The 17,802-nt window shown below is 68.2% G+C and overlaps 1 protein-coding gene across 1 annotated transcript in view; it reads right to left on the bottom strand.

Moving 5' to 3' along the window:
• Nucleotides 1–401: 401 nt before the first annotated feature.
• The window catches only part of ACTR3 (actin related protein 3), a 28,798-nt gene continuing 11,397 nt past the window's right edge, over nt 402–17,802 (bottom strand). Inside the window, exons 2-12 of the mRNA XM_029068741.2 lie at nt 16,607–16,662; nt 15,041–15,165; nt 14,277–14,387; nt 12,016–12,111; nt 10,477–10,584; nt 10,236–10,379; nt 8,472–8,645; nt 3,235–3,327; nt 2,806–2,931; nt 1,010–1,093; nt 402–548 (exon numbers count right to left, since the gene is read on the bottom strand). Coding sequence (XP_028924574.1) covers nt 453–548; nt 1,010–1,093; nt 2,806–2,931; nt 3,235–3,327; nt 8,472–8,645; nt 10,236–10,379; nt 10,477–10,584; nt 12,016–12,111; nt 14,277–14,387; nt 15,041–15,165; nt 16,607–16,662 — 1,213 coding nt within the window. The 3' untranslated portion in view covers nt 402–452. The remainder of the gene's footprint in view (nt 549–1,009; nt 1,094–2,805; nt 2,932–3,234; nt 3,328–8,471; nt 8,646–10,235; nt 10,380–10,476; nt 10,585–12,015; nt 12,112–14,276; nt 14,388–15,040; nt 15,166–16,606; nt 16,663–17,802) is intronic.

Genomic DNA, 17,802 nt, shown 5'->3' with positions numbered 1-17,802 from the left:
TCGGTTTCGCCTCAGAGTATAAAAAAAGTATGAAATATAAACCGGCTCATGTTCTCGAGGGGGGCGGAGAGGAGGGAGAGAGAGAGGAAGAGATGGGGGGCGGCGGGGGGGCGGGGGGAGGAGGCCGCAGCCCGGGCGGGCGCCGAGGGACCCCCCCCCCGCCCCCCCGACCGTCGCCCGACGAGATATCCGGGCCCGAAGGGACCTGGGAGCCCCCGCCCCCGCCCGATCCGAATCGGGGACCCTCTGGGGATCTTCCCGCCGGCCTTCCCGTCCGCGCGCCGAGGCCCCGCCGGAACGCGTCCGCTCGTTTTTTCTTTCCTCTCCCCCCGCCCTCCCGCTCCGGCCAGCCACGCCTGTGACCCGAACGGCGGGGGGGGGGGGGGGGGGGGGGGGGGGGGAGGGGGGAAGACCCCCTTCTCCGCACCCCCGGGGGCCGGGGCGGGGGGTCCCTAGGACATGACCCCGAAGACGGGGTTGTGGCGGCAGATGCTGGGCCCGATCTCCTCGTAGTCCTTCTTGGTGTGGCACACTTGGTAGAACTCGGGCTGCGGGCGGGGGCGAGAAACGGGGAACCGCAGGTGAGTTGGCGGGGGGGGCGGGGGGGGCGGGGGTGGGGGGCTTGAAGGGGGAGGGGCACGAAGGGGAGGGGGGTCCCAAGGGGACGGGGAAGGGGTACCCGGGGTGAGGGGGGAGAAAGAAGGGGAGAGGGGGACGGGGGCCCAAAGGGTGGGGGGAGACCTGAGGAAGAGGAGGGGGATGAAGAAGAGGGAAATGAAAGGGAGGGGGTCCGAGGGGGAGGGGACGGGGGGGGACCCGGGGGGGAGGGGAGTGAAGCGGAGGGGGACCCGGGGGGGAGGAGGGGACGGGGGGGGGGGGGTCGGGGAGAGGAAAGCGGGGGGGCCCGAGGACCAAGGCGAGCGAGGGAGAAGGGGGAGCCCGAGGAAGCCGGGGCGTCCCCCGCCCGGAGGGCCCCCGCGGGGGTCTCGGGGGGGGGTCCCGCCTTTACCGTGGAAGCCAGCATGGAGCCCCCGAACCAGACGGCGTAGCGCTGCATGTGGTGGGTGATCACCTGCACGTCCATCGGCTTCGGCTGCGGAGCGGGAGAGGCCGAGGGCCCCGGCTCAGGGCGGGCGGAGGGCACCGGGGGCTCCCCCGCTCCCCCCCCGGCCGCCCCGCGGGGCCTCCGTCCCCGCCCGGCCCCCCTAACTCGGACCGCGAGCCCCGGGTGGGGCCCGAGGCGCGGGTCCCTCCCCCGGCGTCCGGGACGGCGCTCGGCACACGGTCGGCGTGGAACGGGTGCCGTCGCTCTCACCGGGGGGGGGGGGGGGTTGAGACCGTGAGCCCCGCCGGGGGCCGACCTGGGGACCCCGTTATCTCCCCCGGCGCTTCCGACGGTGCTCGGCCCATAGTGAGCGCTTAACGGGTACCAACGTTCTCATTAGTATTGGGAAGCCGCGCGGCTCACTGGAAAGGGCCCGGGCTTCGGAGTCAGAGGTCACGGGTTCGAACCCCGGCCCTGCCGCTTGCCGGCCGCGTGACCGTGGGCGAGTCGCTTCGCTTCTCGGTGCCTCGGTTCCCTCACCTGGCAAACGGGGATGAAGACCGCGAGCCCCGCGGGGGACGAGCCGATCCCCCTGCGTCTCCCCCAGCGCTCAGAACGGTGCCCGGCGCACAGTGAGCGCTTAACAGATACCGACGTTATTCTTCTGTGTGCATCTACCGTTACGAACGATCCTGCTAAGCGGACGTGGGCTCCATCCCACCACCCGCCATGACTCCTCTGGCCCGGAACGCCCTCCCTCCTCTAATCCGACCCTGACCCTCCCCCGGCCCTTCGAAGCCTCCCTGAAGGCCCCCCTCCTCCCGGAAGCCTCCCCTGACCGCTCCCTCCTCTCCCAGTAATAGCGTTGGTATCCGTTCAGCGCTTACTACGCGCCGAGCACCGTTCTAAGCGCCGGGGGAGACGGAGGGGGATCGGGTCGTCCCACGTGGGGCTCCCGGTCTTCATCCCCACTGTACAGATGAGGGAACCGAGGCCCAGAGAAGCGAAGCCACTCGCCCACGGTCACACGGCCGACGGGTGGCAGATGCTGGGATTCGAACTCATGAGCCCTGCCTCCAGAGCCCGGGCTCTTTCCACTGGGCCACGCTGCTTCTCCTCCCGCTCCCTTCCGCGTCGCCCCGCCTCGCTCCCTTTCTTCATCCCCCCGTCCCTCAGCCCCGCACCCCTTCCGTCCACCTCCCTCATTTGTTCGTTTCTATTCGCGCCCGTCTCCCCCTCCGGACCGTCGGCTCCCCGTGGGCGGGGAACGCGCGCGTTCAGCGCGTCCCCTCCCCGGCGCTCAGTCCGGCGCCCGGCAGGTCGACACGAGCCCGAGCGATTCGACTCATTTCTACCGACGCCCGGTGACTCGTCTCCACGTGCGCAACCAACTCACTTCCCTCGCCGCCCGCCTCCCGCCGGCTGGACTGTGCGCCCGCCGTCTCTCTCTCTACCGCTGACCCGTGCTTTTCGAGCGCGCGGGACGGCGCTCCCGGCCCGAATGGACGAATGAGGGAGGGAGGCGGCCGCCCCCGCCGGAGGTCACGGGGTCGACTCCCGGGCTCCGCCCCTCGTCGGCTGGGTGACCGTGGGCGAGTCGCTTCGCCTCCCCGGGGGGCCTCGGTCCCCTCATCCGGACAGCGGCGATTAACCGTGAGCGTGCTCACGCGGGACGACCCGACGACCCCGGATCGCCCCCGGCGCCGAGAACGGTGCTCCGCCCGTACTAAGCGCTCCACGGACGCCACCGTCGTCATCACCTTCAGGCGGCCTCCGCTCAGCTCCTCGCTCAGCTTGAGGCGGGCGTCCACGGTGCGCTTCAGGTCCCGCTGCAGGCGGCGCCCGAAGTCCCGGAACATGGTGGACCCCCCCGACAGGACGATGTTCTGGGGACGGAGGGATGATCTGAAGATACCTTTATGACCCTGCTCGGTTCCTTAATGAGATGTCCATCCCCCCGGGTCTACTCATCGCCGCCGTCTCCGTCCGTCTCCCCCGGGGCGGGGACGGTCCCCGTCCGTGGCCGAGTCGTCCATTCCGAGCGCTCGGCCCGGTGCTCCGCCCGGAGCGCGGGCGCTCGATGAATACGACTGGACGAGCGAGCGGCCGCCGGCCGCCCTTCCCCGTCCGGCCGGGGGACCCCCCCCCCCCCCCCACGCGGGGCAGTGCCGCCCCCGGGGGCCGCCCACCTTGTAGAGGGGCCGCCTGACGTCGATGGGGCAGTTCTGGATGACCTCGTCCACCACCTCCGAGATGGGCTGCGTGAAATCCGGATTCGCAAACTGCGGGGGAGAGAATTAAAGAGCAAAATGAGATCCGGGTCAGGGTCCCCCTCCCCGCGCCGACACGGGGAAGCGCCCCCCCCGCCCCCCCCCCCGCCCCCTTTATGTTGTTCGGATCTGTTGAGCGCTTACTACGTTCCAGGCAACCTACTGAGCGCCGGGGGTGGGGGTGGGGGGGGAGAAACAAGCAAACCGTAGAAGACGACGACGATAACGCCGGTAATTCGTTAAGCGCTTACTACGTGCCAGGCCCGGCTCTAAGCGCCGGGCACCGTTGTCGGCTCCCCTCGGGCAGGGATCCCTTCTACTACCTCCACTGTCCTCTCCCCGGCACTTGGCACGGCGCTCTGCACACCGGGCTTGGGAGTCCGAGGTCACGGGTTCTAATCCCGGCTCTGCCACCTGTCAGCCGTGGGACCGTGGGCGAGTCCCTTCACTTCTCTGGGCCTCAGTGACCTCATCCGGAAAAGGGGGATTAACTGGGCGCCTCCCGTGGGACGACCCGATGACCCCGTGTCTCCCCGGGCGCCTAGAACGGTGCCCTGCACATAGGAAGCGCTTGACGGATACCGACACGATCGTAAATGCCACTGCGGCCTCCCAACTGAGACGGTGTCTAGAAGTTGGCAGGGAACACAGTTGAAACAATAACAATAATCCGATGGCATGTGTCAAGCGCTTATTCCGTGCCGTGCACCGTTCTAGGCGCTGGGGGAGACACGAGGCCATCAGGTGGTCCCGTAAGCAGCGTGGCTCAGGGGAAAGAGGCCGGGCTCGGGAGTCAGAGGTCACGGGTTCAAATCCCAGCTCTGCCGCCTGTCGGCTGTGCGACCGTGGGCGGGTCGCTTCACTTCTCCGGGCCTCGGTTCCCTCACCTGGAAGAACGGGGATTAAAAAACGTGAGCCCCACGAGGGACAACCCGACGACGCTGTCTCTCCCCCAGCGCTGAGAACGGCGCCCTGCACGCAGTAAGCGCTTAACAAACCCCAACGTTATTACCACTCACCCCCATTTCGCAGACGAGGCCACCGAGGCGACGGGAAGTGCAGCGGCTCGCCCGAGGTCGGCCGGCCGACGACCGGCAGGGGAGCCGGGCTGCGAACCCACGCCCTCTGACTCCCGAGCCCGGGCCCTTGCCACCGAGCCACGCTGCTGAGCGCTTAACCCCGTGCCAGGCGCTGTTCTGGGCGCCGAGGGGGAGATACACGGTCAGCGGGCTGTCCCACGCGGGGCTCCCCCGGTCTCATTAACCCCCCACTGTCCGGCCGAGGTCCCCGAGGCCCAGAGAAGTGAAGCGGCTTCCCCGAGGTCAGCCAGCGGACGGGGGCGGGGCCGGGATGAGCGCTGCGCACGCAGCGAGCGCTCGACGAACGCGACCGGACGACGTCCGACGCCCAGGCCCGGGGTCTCGCCGCGGAGCCCCGCTCCTCGGCGACGGGACGGGGCGGGCCCAGGGCTAGAAGCGGCGTGGCTCAGCGGAAAGAGCCCGGGCTCGGGAGTCGGGGGTCACGGGTTCGAATCCCGGCTCGGCCACTCGTCGGCTGGGTGACTCTGGGCGAGTCACTTCGCTTCTCGGTGCCTCGGTTCCCTCATCTGTAAAATGGGGACGAAGACCGCGAGCCCCACGTGGGACCACCCGATCCCCCCGTGTCTCCCCCGGCGCTCGGGACGGTGCTCGGCGCGTGGTAAGCACTTAAAATACCTAGAGGGGTGCGTCTCCCCCCGGCCCGGCAGCGCGTCGCGGGCAGGGAGCGCGCCTCTCCACTGCCGTCTCGTCCTCTCCCAGGCGCTCCGCCCGGCGCGCCGCACCCAGTGAGACGCCGCCGAAGGAAGGGACGCCCGCGGGGAAGGAACCCGCAGGAGAAAAGGGGGCCTGGATCGAAAGGGTGGAGAGAAGGCGGAGGACGTGACTCGGCCCGCTGACTCGGAGGAGAAAAACGGGTTCGGGATTTCTTCCTCCGGACTCACGAAACCGGGAGTGGGTCTCCCGTGATCGGCGGCGGCGAGGCGGGAGGGCCTTCCGGGACCGCGGGAGGACGCGGCCCGGGGGTCGGCGGCGGGACGGGCGAGACCGGGGGCCGGCGAGGAGGCGGGCGGCGGAGGAGCACGGGCTCTACCCCTCGCCGACTTCAGGGATAACGATGGTATCTGTTAAGCGCTCGCTATGTGCCAAGCACTGTTCTAAGCCCCACTGTTAAGCTCACTAAGCTCACTGCTGTGAGCCCCACGTGGGACATCCTGATTCCCCTGCGTCTACCCCGGCGCTCAGAACAGTGCTCGGCACGTAGTTAGCGCTTAACAGATACCGACGTCATTCGAAGCGCTGGGGTGGGACACGAGGTCATCGGGATGTCCCCCGTGGGGCTCGCGGGCTTCATCCCCAGTTGCCAGATGAGGAAACGGGCCCAGAGAAGCGGAGTGACTTGCCCACAGCTGACAGGCGGTGGATGCGGGATTAAGACCGCATTCGTTTTTAAACGGAGAGGCAGCGTGGCTCAGCGGGAGGAGCCCGGGCTCGGGGGTCAGAGGTCACGGGTTCGAATCCCGGCCCCGCCCCTTGTCAGCCGGGTGACCGCGGGCGGGTCCCTTCGCTTCTCTGGGCCTCGGTTCCCTCATCTGGAAAATGAGGGAGATTGACCGTGAGCCCCACGCGGGCCGACCCGATGACCCCGCATCTCCCCCGGCGCTTAGAACGGTGCTCGGCACGTAGTAAGCGCTTAACGGATACCGACATTATTATTATTTACAATGATTTATCTATAAGGGATTTATTTAGAACCATGCCACCCGATGCCCGTTTCCTTGTCTCGCCGCCTGTCTCCCCCCTCCTAGACCGCGAGCCCGCTGCGGGCGGGGATTGTCTCCCTTCCTTGCTGAACTGCCCTTTCCCGAGCGCTTGGTACAGGGCTCTGCCCACAGTGAGCGCTCAGTAAATACGGCCGAATCAATCCATCCATCAGTGACTTGAGGACTGGGGCGATTTGAAAGGTAGCCCGTGTCGCGGCGGTCTGGAAGGGAGCCCTGGACACTCGATGGCCAGGTGACCCGACGGGCAGCCCCTGGCCGACCCGAAAGGTAGCCTTGACGGCTGGCGTCACCCGACGGTAGCCCGGGCCGGGGAGATTCGAGAGGCGGCCCGCGGCGGGGCCATCGGAGAGGAGGTCCGTGCCGGGGTGATTCGAGAGGCGGCCCGCGGCGGGGCCATCGGAGAGGAAATCCGCGCCGGGGCCATCTGAGAGGTGGCCCACGAGACGGTGATTCGAAAGGTAGCCCGTGGCGGGGAGATACGAAAGGAAATCCGCGCCGGGGCGATCCGAGAAGTAGCCCACGAGAGGGTGATCCGAAAGGTGGCCCGCCCCGGGGCGATCCGAAGGGAAAACCGCGCCGGGGAGATCCGAGAGGCGGCCCACCAGAGGGCGATTCGAAAGGCAGCCCGCGCCGGGGTGATCGGAAGGGAAATCCGCACCGGGGTGATGGGCTAGGTAGCCCGCGGCGGGGCGATCCGAGAGGAAATCCGCGCCGGGGCCATCCGAGAGGTAGCCCACGAGACGGTGATCCGAAAGGCGGCCCGCGCCGGGGGCGAGGATCCGAAAGGCCGCCCCCCGGCGATCTGAAAGGTAGCCCCGCCCCTCCGTCGGGCGGAGCGATCCCACAGGTGGCCCGGCGGACCCGCTGGCCGGGACCACCCGAGGGGTGGTCTGTGCCGGGGAAGGGGGGGATCTGAAAGGTCGCCCCCGGAGACGCGCCCGGGGTCCCCTTCCCGGTTCCCTCGGCGGAGAGGCGCCCGCGGTGACGGGGGCTTCGCGCGAGGAGCCGACGAGGGGAGGTCGGGCTGGCGGCGGAATCGAATCTTGCGCGGCTCAGCCTTCCCGGGCCCCGGCCCTCCCCCCCCGCCGGATGGAGGCTTTGAGGAAGGTCGAAGGGGAAGCGAAACCTCCCGCCCTCGGCCGGCCCCCGGCTCCCACGGATCGGGGCGGCGGGGCGGCCGAGGGGACGGAGAGGACCCGGGGTTACGGCTTAGTGAACGATAATGACGACGACGACGACGACGGCGGCATTCGTTAAGCGCCTACTACGTGCCAAGCACCCTTGGCGGAGCACTGGGGGAGACGCGGGATCATCAGGTCTTCCCCCGTGGGGCTCCCGGCCTTCACGCCCATTTTCCAGATGAGGTCGCCGAGGGCCAGAGAAGGGAAGCGGCCGGCCCGAGGTCACACGGCAGACAAGAGACGGAGCCGGGATTAGAACCCACGTCCCCCGGCTCCCGAGCCCGCGCTCTCTTGCCCCTAAGCCACGCTGCTTCTCCACGGGCCGGGGAATCCGGAGGACCTGGGTTCTAACCCCGGCTCCGCCACGGGTCCGCCGCGTGCGACCTCGGGCGGGTCACTTCGCTGCTCCGGGCCTCCGTCTCCCCGTCTGTAAAACGGGGAGGAAGACGGGGGGCCCCACGGGGGACAGGGGCTGCGTCCGACCCGACCGCCTCGTATCCGCCACAGTGCTTGACGCAGAGTGAGCGCTTCACCAGATAAGATCATCACGACGGTGATAATAAGGATGGCGGCCGTTGAGCGCTTCCTATGTCCCGAGCGCCGTCCTAAGCACCGGGGGAGATGCCGGGTCATCGGTTTGTCCCACGTGGGGCTCCCGGGCTTCGGATCCCCATTTTCCAGATGAGGGAACTGAGGCCCAGAGAAGTGAAGCGACTTGCCCAAGGTCACACAGCTGGATGGGGGGCGGGGGCGGCATCGGAACCCATGCCCTCCGACGCCCAAACCCGGGCTCCTGCCGGAGCCGCGCTCTACCGTTACTATTATTATTATTGTAGCGCGGCTCGGTGGAAGAGGCCCGGGCTTGGGAGTCTGCGGTCGTGGGTTCGAATCCCAGCTCTGCCACTTGGCGGCTGTGTGACCGTGGCCGGGTCACTTCCCTTCCCTGGGCCCCGGCGACCTCATCTGGAAAACGGGGGATGAAGCCCGGGAGCCCCACGCGGGACGACCCGACGAGCCCGTCTCTCCCCCGGCGCCTAGGGCGGCGCGGATAGTCGGCGCTCGACGAATACCGTCGCCGTTAGGCCCGCGAGGGCCGAGTTCCGATCACCGTGGGTGGGGACGGGCCGGCGAGCGGGGGAGGGACAGACGCTGACCTCGGGGTGGAAGAAGATCTCGGGGCCCAGGAAGCGCTCGTAGCCGACGTCGATGGAGAACTCCTTCTTGGAGATGGCGTTGATCCCCGTGTACTGCTTGATCCACTTGGAGCCGTCCGTGTCGTACTTGTTGAACTCCTTCACCAGGTCGGGGCACACGTAGCTGAAACGCTCCTGCCGCGGGCCGGGGCACGGAGACGGGCACCCGGTGAGAGGCGCCCGGCGGACCCGGGATCAGAACCCGGGTCCTCCCGGTTGCCCGGGCCCGGGGAGGGGCGGCGGGAAGCGGGGGCGGCGGGCGGGAGAGGAGGGAAAAGGAAACGGGAGGGCGGAGGGGTGGGCGGACCCCGGCGGGGAGAAGGGGCCGGGCGGCGCCCGGCTTCCGGACCGGCCCGACCGCCCCGCGCCCGCCCCGGAGTCGGAGCTCTGCGGACGCTTTCAAGCCCGGGCTTGGTGACAGGCGGCGGGGCTCGGCCGTCACGGGTTCCAATCCCGGCCCTGCCACGCGGCAGCCGTGCGACCGTGGGCGAGTCGCTTCCCTTCTCTGGGCCTCGGTGACCTCACCTTTAAAATGGGGATGAAGACCGGGAGCCTCCCGTGGGACGACCCCGTATCTCCCCCGGCGCTCACAACGGTGCTCGGCACATGGTAAGCGCTTAACGGATACCGACATCATCGTTATCATCATCATCATCATCATCAAAGCAGGGATCGTCTCTCTCCGTTGCCAAACTGTACATCCCGAGCGCTTAGTACGGAGCTCGGCACGTAGCGAGCGCTTAACAAAACACCGACATCAGTACTGTTAATCATTAAAGCAGGGAGGGTCGGTCTCCGTTGCCAAATTCTACATTCCCAGCGTTTAGTACGGTTCTCTGCGCACAGTAAGCGCTTAACAAATACCAGCTCTTTTGGTATTCGAGCGGGGACGGTCTCTCTCTGTCGCCGAATCGTCCATTCCAAGCGCTCGGCACAGTGCTCGGCGCACAGTAAGCCCTGAGTGAATAATTAGCGAATGAAAATCGGAGACGAGAGGCGGGCGGGGCCCCGCCTCCCAATCCGGCCTCATCACCCTCCGCCCACCCCGGTGGCTTAGCACAGAGCGGGCACTCGGCAGGCCCTGCCTCCCACCCCCGCCCGAATAGCCCGCGTCTACCCCGGCGCCTGGCGCAAAGTCGGCACTTCACGCACGCTAGCGGACGGCGGAGGCCGAGGGACGCCCGGCTCCCAGTCCAGCCGGGTCACCCTGGGTCCTCCCCAGCGCTCAGCGCGAGGTAGGTCCCTCGCAGACATAATCCAACAGAGGCGAAGCAGCCGGGTGGCCCCCCGGCTCCCAGCCCCGCCCCGTCGGCCTGCGGCCACCCCGGCGCCCAGCACGGAGTCGGCGTTCCGCCGGGAGAGGCGGGGCCGATCCGGCTCCCCGGCGCTCGGCACGGAGCGGGGGCTCGGCAGACGCTACGGAAGGATGATGATGCTATCTGCGGAGCGCTTACTCCGTGCCAAGCGCCGTTCTAAGCGCCCATGAGAACGACGACGGCGGTATCTGTTAGGCGCTCACTCCGTGCCCCGCACCGTTCTACGCGCTGATTGACGACGATGACGGTATTCGTTGAGCGCTCGCTCTGTGCCCCGGCCTGGGCGCTGGGGTAGATCCACGGCCGTCGCGGGGCTCCCGGGCTTCGTCCGGACGGGACGGCCGAGGCAGAGGGAAGGGCCGGGGCCGACGCGGGGCGGGGCGGGGGGGGGGCGGGGGCCGCGGGGTACCTTGACGGCCTTGGCGGTCTCCAGGGACTGCTCCGGGGGGATCCCGGCCTCGCGCTCGCGGAGCAGCTGCTGGATGAAGTAGGTGATGTCCCGCCCGGCGATGGGGATGTGCTTGATGCAGCTGCCGATCACGTAGCCCTCGGCCTGCCGGACGCCGGCGAGTCACGCCCGGGGCCCCCCCTCGCGTCGGCCGGCCCCGGCCACCTCCCCCCCGGCCCCCCCCGGCCCCCCCGGCCCTTACCACGGGGATCACGTGGGTCACGCCGTCCCCGCTGTCGATCACCGTGCCGGTCAGCGTCCGCTCCCCGACCAGGCGCGACGTCCAGGAGGCGGCCAGGGCGAGGACGGCCTGGACGCGCCGACGCGGGGAGGGACCGTGAGAGCCTCCCCCCGGCGCTCGGTACGGGGGCGCGGGCGGGCGGGCCGAGGTTTGTGAAGACGCCCCGGAGAGGCCCTTTCCGCCCACCTCTCCCGTCTTCCTCCGCCTTCTCCCGCTCCCTCCCGCGCCCCCGCCCCGCCCTCGGATTTGCTTCCCGGCTCCCTCGGCCCAGAGCGCTTCCGTCCGTGGCCACGGCTGATTTCTACATACGTCCGTCCCCTCCTCCAGACCGGAGGCTCCACGCGGGCAGGGGGCGCGTCGCCTCCGTTTCCCGCTCCCTTCCGCGTCCCCCTCGTCCTCGGATTTGCTTCCCGGCTCCCTCGGCCCCGATCACGTCCAGTCCGCTGCCGTGACTGCTCTATTCCCATCCCCGTCCGTCTCCTCCTCCAGACCGGAGGCTCCACGCGGGCAGGGGGCGCGTCTCCCTCGCTCCCGGCTCCCTTCCGCGTCCCCCTCGTCCTCGGATTTGCTTCCTTTCTTCCCGGCTCCCTCGGCCCCGCTCACGTCCAGTCCGCTGCCGTGACTGCTCTATTCCCATCCCCGTCCGCCTCCTCCTCCAGACCGGAGGCTCCACGCGGGCAGGGGGCGCGTCTCCCTCGTTTCCCGCTCCCTTCCGCGTCGCCCTTGACACTTAAAATGGCTCCTTTTTACTCCTCCCTCCCTCCGCCCAGAGCACTCCCGTCCACTGCCGTGATTTCTCTCCATTCAGGTCCGTCTCCTCCTCTAGACCGGAAGCTCCCGGTGGGCAGGGAACGCGTCTCCCTCGCTGCCCGCTCCCTTCTACGACCCCCGTGCATTTAAATCTGCTCCCTTCCATTCCTCCCTCCCTCCGCCCAGAGCACTTCCGTCCGCTGCCACCATTTTACCGATTCCTATTCACGTCCATCTCCCTCAGGGCGTCGGCCCGTTGCGGGCAGGGGACGTGTCCACCTCATTTCCCGCCCCCTTCCGCGTCCTCCTTGCGTCCGCTCCCTTCCTTCCGCCTTCCCTCGGCCCCGCGCCGCTCACGTCCGCCTCCCTCATCTGTTCATCTCCCTCGCCGTCCGTCTCCCCCCCTCGGCCGGCGGCTCCTCGTGGGGGGGGGGGTGGGGGGGGCCCTCTCTACCGACCGTTCTGTTGGACTCTCCCAGGCGCTCAGTACAGCGCTCCGCGCTCACCGACGGATTCATTTCGTTCCCGTCACCTCGTCGGACTCTTCCAAGCGTCCGGCAGGCTGCCCTACGCACCCGGGGGCTCCTCGGGGTGAGGGACCGCGTCGGCTACTGTCCCCTCCCAAGCGCTCACGACCCCGCCTGGGCCCGGGGCCGTTCACCGTCGCAGACGTCCCCTCCCCGGCGCCGAGTCCGGCGCTCCGCCCCAGGTGGGCGCCCGAGGAGTGCGTGTGGACGAGCGAGGGGTTACCTGCACGGCGATGTAGAGGCCCGGCACGTTGAAGGACTCGAACATGATCTCGGCGGTGTACTCGCGGTTCTCCGGCGTGTTGAGCGGCGGCTCGGTCTGCGGGGGGGGACGGGGACGGGACACGGGGCGGACGCCGCGACGCTGAGCGGCCTCCCGCCGACCCGCCCGGCCCCGGCGGGGAGCGCGGAGGACGCCCTCCCGGCCCGTTGGACAATCGACGGGAGGCCCGGGTCCTCCCGCCTCCTGCCGGGAAGCCCGCCGAGGGCGGGGCGGCGCGTCTCCCGACCACGTCGGACTCGACTCTCCCGAGCGCTCGCTACGGCGCTCGGCCCTCGCCGAACATCGAGGCCGACGGACCGACGGAGGCCCAATCGGCGTGACCTCGGCCGAGCCGTTTCACCTTTCGGGCTCGGCCCCCCCCCCCCCCCCCCCCCCCGGCCGTGGGAACTTGGGCATTCGCCGCCAAGCTCCCGGGGGGACCGGGTCCGACCCCATTATTTAGGATTTAGCCCAAGGCTTGGTACAGCGCTCCGCGCACAGGAAGCCCCTGTACAGACGTTACAGGATCGCTACAGAAGAAGCAGCGGGGCTCAGCGGCAAGAGGCCGGGGAGTCGGAGGTCACGGGTTCGAATCCCGGCTCCGCCGCCTGGCAGCTGGGTGACCGTGGGCGAGTCACTTCGCCGCTCTGGGCCTCAGTGACCTCAACTGGAAAATGGGGATGAAGCCCGTGAGCCCCACGTGGGACAACCCGATGACCTTGTCTCTCCCCCCGGCGCTTAGAGCAGTGCTTGGCACATAGTAAGCGCTTAACAGATACCCACATTATTATTATCGTACCGTGAGCCCCACAGGGGACAGCCCGGTGACCTCGTATCTCTACCCCGGCGCTCAGAACGGTGCTCGCCACACAGTAAGCGCTTAATAACAACATCGTCATGCTGTGAGCCCCACGGGGGACAACCCGATGACCTCGGATCTCCACCCCGGCGCTCGGCACAGTGCCTGGCACACGGTAAGCGCTTCGCAAATACCAACATCGTTATTATTATTATACCGTGAGCCCCACGGGGGACAACCCGATGACCTCGGATCTCCACCCCGGCGCTCGGAACAGCGCTCGGCACACGGTAAGCGCTTAATACCAACATTATTATTATACCGTGAGCCCCACGGGGGACAAACTGACGACCTCGTATCTCCCCCCCCCCCCCCGGCGCTCGGAACGGTGCCGGGCACACGGTAAGCGCTTCGCCAATACCAACGTCGTTATTATTATACCGTGAGCCCAAGAGGGGACCACCTGCTTAACTCGTATCTCCACCCCGGCGCTCAGAACAGTGCTTGGCACACGGTAAGCGCTTCACAGATATCATCATTATACCGTTATTACCGTGTAAGCAGCCACCCCGACTGAACGCTCTCGTTTAGCCGCCCCGGCTAACCTGCGACGTCTGAACTCCTACGAGCTCTGAGTTCTTCAACCGAGCCCCCCTTTCCCTCCGCTCCACCCCCCCTCCCCGCCCCACCGCACGTATCTATATCTACATTAACCCCGACTTGTTATTCTATTCATTCCATTAACGGCGCGGATCTACCGTTCCGTTTACGTCGATGCCATCGACGCCCGTCCGCTCGCCTTCTGCCGTCCGTCCCCCTTCCGGACCGCGGGCCCGTCGTCGGGCGGGGACGGTCCCCGGCCGCGGCCGGACCGTCCTTTCCAAGCGCGGAGGACGGTGCGGCGCACCCGGTGAGCGCCCGATAAATACGACGACGGTCGCCGTCGTCTCGGTATTCAAGCGCCTGCTCTGTGCGGAGCCCCGTTCTAAGCGCCGGGGGAGATCCAGGGTCGTCGGGTCGTCCCGCGGGAGGCGCCCCCGTTCTACAGCCGAGGCAACCGAGGTCCGGAGAGGCGACTCGCGGCTGCCAGGCGGCAGAGCCGGGGGTCGAACCCACGACCTCTGACCCCGAAGCCCGGGCTCTCCCCGCCGAGCCGCGCCGCCTCCCTGACCGAGCTGGACGGAGCGCGGGGATGGCGGTGCCCCGCTCTCTGGTCCCCTCCCCGCCGCCCGGCCCGCGGCGGACCCTCCGCTCCCCGTCTGGCGCGTCCCCCGTCCCCCGCGCCGGCGGCGGGCCCGGCGTTCGGCCCGGGGCAGGCCGGCGGCCCCCGGAGGGCGAGGCCGGGGTCCCCCGAGGCCCCCGGGGCGACGGCCGGGCCCGGCGCTCGGCGCGGGGCAGGCGGCGTCCGGCCGGGCGCGCTCACCAGGAGGAAGTAGTGATCCTCGGGCTCCGCGCGCAGGTATTTGAAGATGACCTGCTCCATGAAGCGCTCCATCAGATCCCAGTCTTCCACGATGCCGTGCCGGATGGGCCACTGCGGGGATGACGACGACATCGTCGCCGTTCGGCCCCCGCCTCGGCCCTCCCCGCCCCCGGGGGGACGGCGGACCCCGCCGAGACGCGGCCCGAGAGCCCCCCGGGGGACGGGGCCCTGTGTCCGACCCCACCCGCTCCCCCCCGCCCCCGACCTCGGCACCCGACACTCAGTGAGCGCTTAACGAATACCATCACCGTCATCGTCGTCATCACCACTAGTAATCGCCGGCCCCCGGGGCCGCATTCAAGATCTACATCGAACGTCCCACTCCCCCTCCAATGATAATGACGGCGACGGGATCCGCTGTGCACTAACTGCAGCGGCGGGGCTCAGTGGCAAGACGCCGGGCCTGGGAGTCGGAGGCCGCGGGTTCTAATCCCGCCTCGGCCGCTCGGCCGCCGTGGGACTTCGGGCCGGTCGTTTCACTGGGCCTCCATTTTCGTCTGGGAGATGGAGACCGTGAGCCCCGCGTGGGACGGGCCGACGACCTCGTCTCTCCGCCAACGCTTAGAACGGCGCCCGGCACCTAGCAGGCGCTTAACGAGTACCCTCGTTGACATTATTTTAAAATGTTACACTTATATTATTATTATTATTATTATTCTCTTGGGGGGGGGGGGGGGGGGGCGGGGGAAGGTCCCGGCCGGTACCTTGGTGGCGTAGGTGGGCTTCTCCACGGCCTCATCCCCGATGAAGAAGTCCAGGTCGTCCACGCCCTTCATCACCCTCCGCTGGGCCTGGTCGCCCACCTTGGCCGACTCCTTGATGGCGATGCCTTCGTGGCCCGGGGGGACGGACACGGGACGGACGCGGACCGGGGGAGGGCGGGGGCGGGGGAGAGGACGGACACGGGGAGGGACGTCACCGCCGCGCCCGGGGCCGCCCCACGCGACGGCCGCCCGCCTCCCGGCTACTAACCGGACCGTCCCCTCCCCGGTGCTCGGCACGGCGCTTTGTTTTTATCTCGTCGTCCGTCTCCCCGCTTCCAGACCGGGAGCCCGGCGCCGGGCGGGGACCGTCCCTATCCGTTGCCGAACTGTCCATTCCAAGCGCTTGGTCCGGTGCTCTGCACACGGCGCTCAATAAATACGACCGAATGAATGAAAGGTCTCTATTGCTGAACTGTACTTTCCAAGCGCTCGGGACAGTCCTCGGCACACAGTGAGCGCCCAATAAATACCGGTGAACGGAGGAGAAGCAGCGTGGCTCAGTGGAAAGAGCATGGGCTTTGGAGTCGGGGCTCGTGAGTTCGAATCCCGGCTCTGCCGCTTGTCGGCTGTGTGCCCGTGGGCGAGTCGCTTAACCTCTCTGTGCCTCAGTTCCCTCATCCGTAAAACGGGGATGAAGACCGTGAGCCCCCCGTGGGACGACCCGATTCCCCTATGTCTACCCCGGTGCTTAGAACGGCGCTCGGCACATAGGAAGCGCTTAACGGATACCAACATCATTATCATCATCATCATTATCATCATTAGGGATGAGTGCTCCGCACACAGTTCCTTGAGGGCAAAGATAATATCCAAGAACTCTCTCGGACTCTCCCGAGGGCTGGGCACAGCGCTCCGCGCCCGGGGGACCGTCGGCTCCTCGAGGGCGGGGATCCTACTGCCTCTCCTGTCCCCTCCCAGGCGCTCAGCACAGCGCTCTGCACCCAGAAGAACGTCAAGTTCCCCGAGGGCAGGAATGATACCCAAGAACTCTCGTGGATTCTCCCAGGCGCTCAGCACAGCGCCGTGCACCCAGAAGACTGTCAAGTTCCCCGAGGGCAGGAGTGATACCCAAGAACTCTCGTGGACTCTCCCAGGCGCTCGGCACGGCGCTCTGCACCCAGAAGACGGTCGGAGGGCAGGAATGATACTTAGTAACTCTCCGTCGTCGGGTAGGGATCGCCTCTGTCTGCCGCCCAACTGGACTTCCCAAGCGCTTACCGCGGTGCTCCGCACTCCGTAGGCGCTCAGTGAATACCGCTGACCGGATGGACGACTAGTGCGAGCGCTCAGCGCGGCGCTCTGCGCACGGCAGACCGTCAGCTCTCTGAAGGCGGGGATCCCGTCTCCTAACCCGACGGGCTTCCCCCCGGCGCTCGGCCCAGGGCTCCGCCCAGCGCGGCCCTCCGGCCGGAGGTCACGCCCGCCGGCTCACCGGTGCTCTCCCACGCGCGGCGCGCGGCACAGAGTGAGCGCTCCCCGAACGCTCCCGACCGTTGGTCTACTTACATGACGGAATGATGAACTGCGGTTCTGTGTTTCCGGCGTATCCCAGTTTGGTGTACCTGCGGAGAGAGGGCGCGGGGCTGAGAGGGACGCCGCGGACGGCCGGGGCCCGATCCCGTTCCCGGACGAGGGCGAGGGAAAATAATAATAACAATAATAATAATAACGCTGGCATCTGTGAAGCGCTCGCTACGCGCCGAGCGCCGCTCTCAGCGCCGGGGGAGACGCGGGGTCATCGGGGCGTCCCTCGTGAGGCTCCCGGTCTTCATCCCCATTTTCCAGATGAGGGAACCGAGGCCCGGAGAAGTGAAGGGACTCGCCCCCAGTCACACGGCGGATGGGCGGAGCCGGGATTCGAACCCGGGACTTCTGACTCCCAATCCCGGGCTCTTCCCACCGACAGCCGCGCCGCTGGACGATGGTATCTGCGAAGCGCTTACTCCGCGCCCGGCGCTGCGGGGAAGCGAAGGGACCCGGCCAAGGTCGCCCGGCAGGCCGGTGGCGGGGCCGCGGTTAGAACCCAGGTCCCTCTGCCTCCCGGGCCGGGGCTCTACCCGCTAGGCCGCACCGCGAGAGGCGCTGAGCGCGGCTCAGCGGGCAGAGCTCGGGCTTGGGAGTCAGAGGTCGTGGGTTCCAATCCCGCCTCCGCCGCTTATCAGCTGGGTGCCTTTGGGCAGGTGGCTGCACGTCTCCGCGCCTCAGCTCCCTCGTCCGTCGAACGGGGATTAAAAGCGTGAGCCCCACGGGGGGACCGCCCGATGACCCTTCATCTACCTCGGCGCTTAGAACGGTGCTCGGCACGTGGTAAGCGCTGAACAAGCGCCACCGTCGCCTCAGTTCCCTCATCCGTCAAACGGGGCTGAAGACCGGGAGCCTCCCGTGGGACGACCCGATGACCCTGCGTCTCCCCCGGCGCCCAGAACGGTGCTCGGCACGCAGTCGGCGCTTAACAGATACCAACGGCGTCGTCATTACTACCCCCAGCGCTCAGAACGGCGCTCGGCACGTAGCGGGCGCTTAAATACCGACACTGTCAGGCAGCTTGGCTCAGTGGAGGGCGGCCGGGCTTGGGAGTCAGAGGTCACGGGTTCGACTCCCTCCCGGTTCCGCCCCTTGTCGGCTGTGGGACCGTGGGCGGGTCACTTCACTTCTCCGGGCCTCGGTTCCCTCGTCCGTCAAATGGGGATGAGCCGGGAGCC

Source organism: Ornithorhynchus anatinus, chromosome 1, assembly GCF_004115215.2.
Source record: "Ornithorhynchus anatinus isolate Pmale09 chromosome 1, mOrnAna1.pri.v4, whole genome shotgun sequence".
In the NCBI taxonomy this organism is placed as follows: domain Eukaryota; kingdom Metazoa; phylum Chordata; class Mammalia; order Monotremata; family Ornithorhynchidae; genus Ornithorhynchus; species Ornithorhynchus anatinus.
This window is presented reverse-complemented; position numbering and strand designations above follow the sequence as displayed.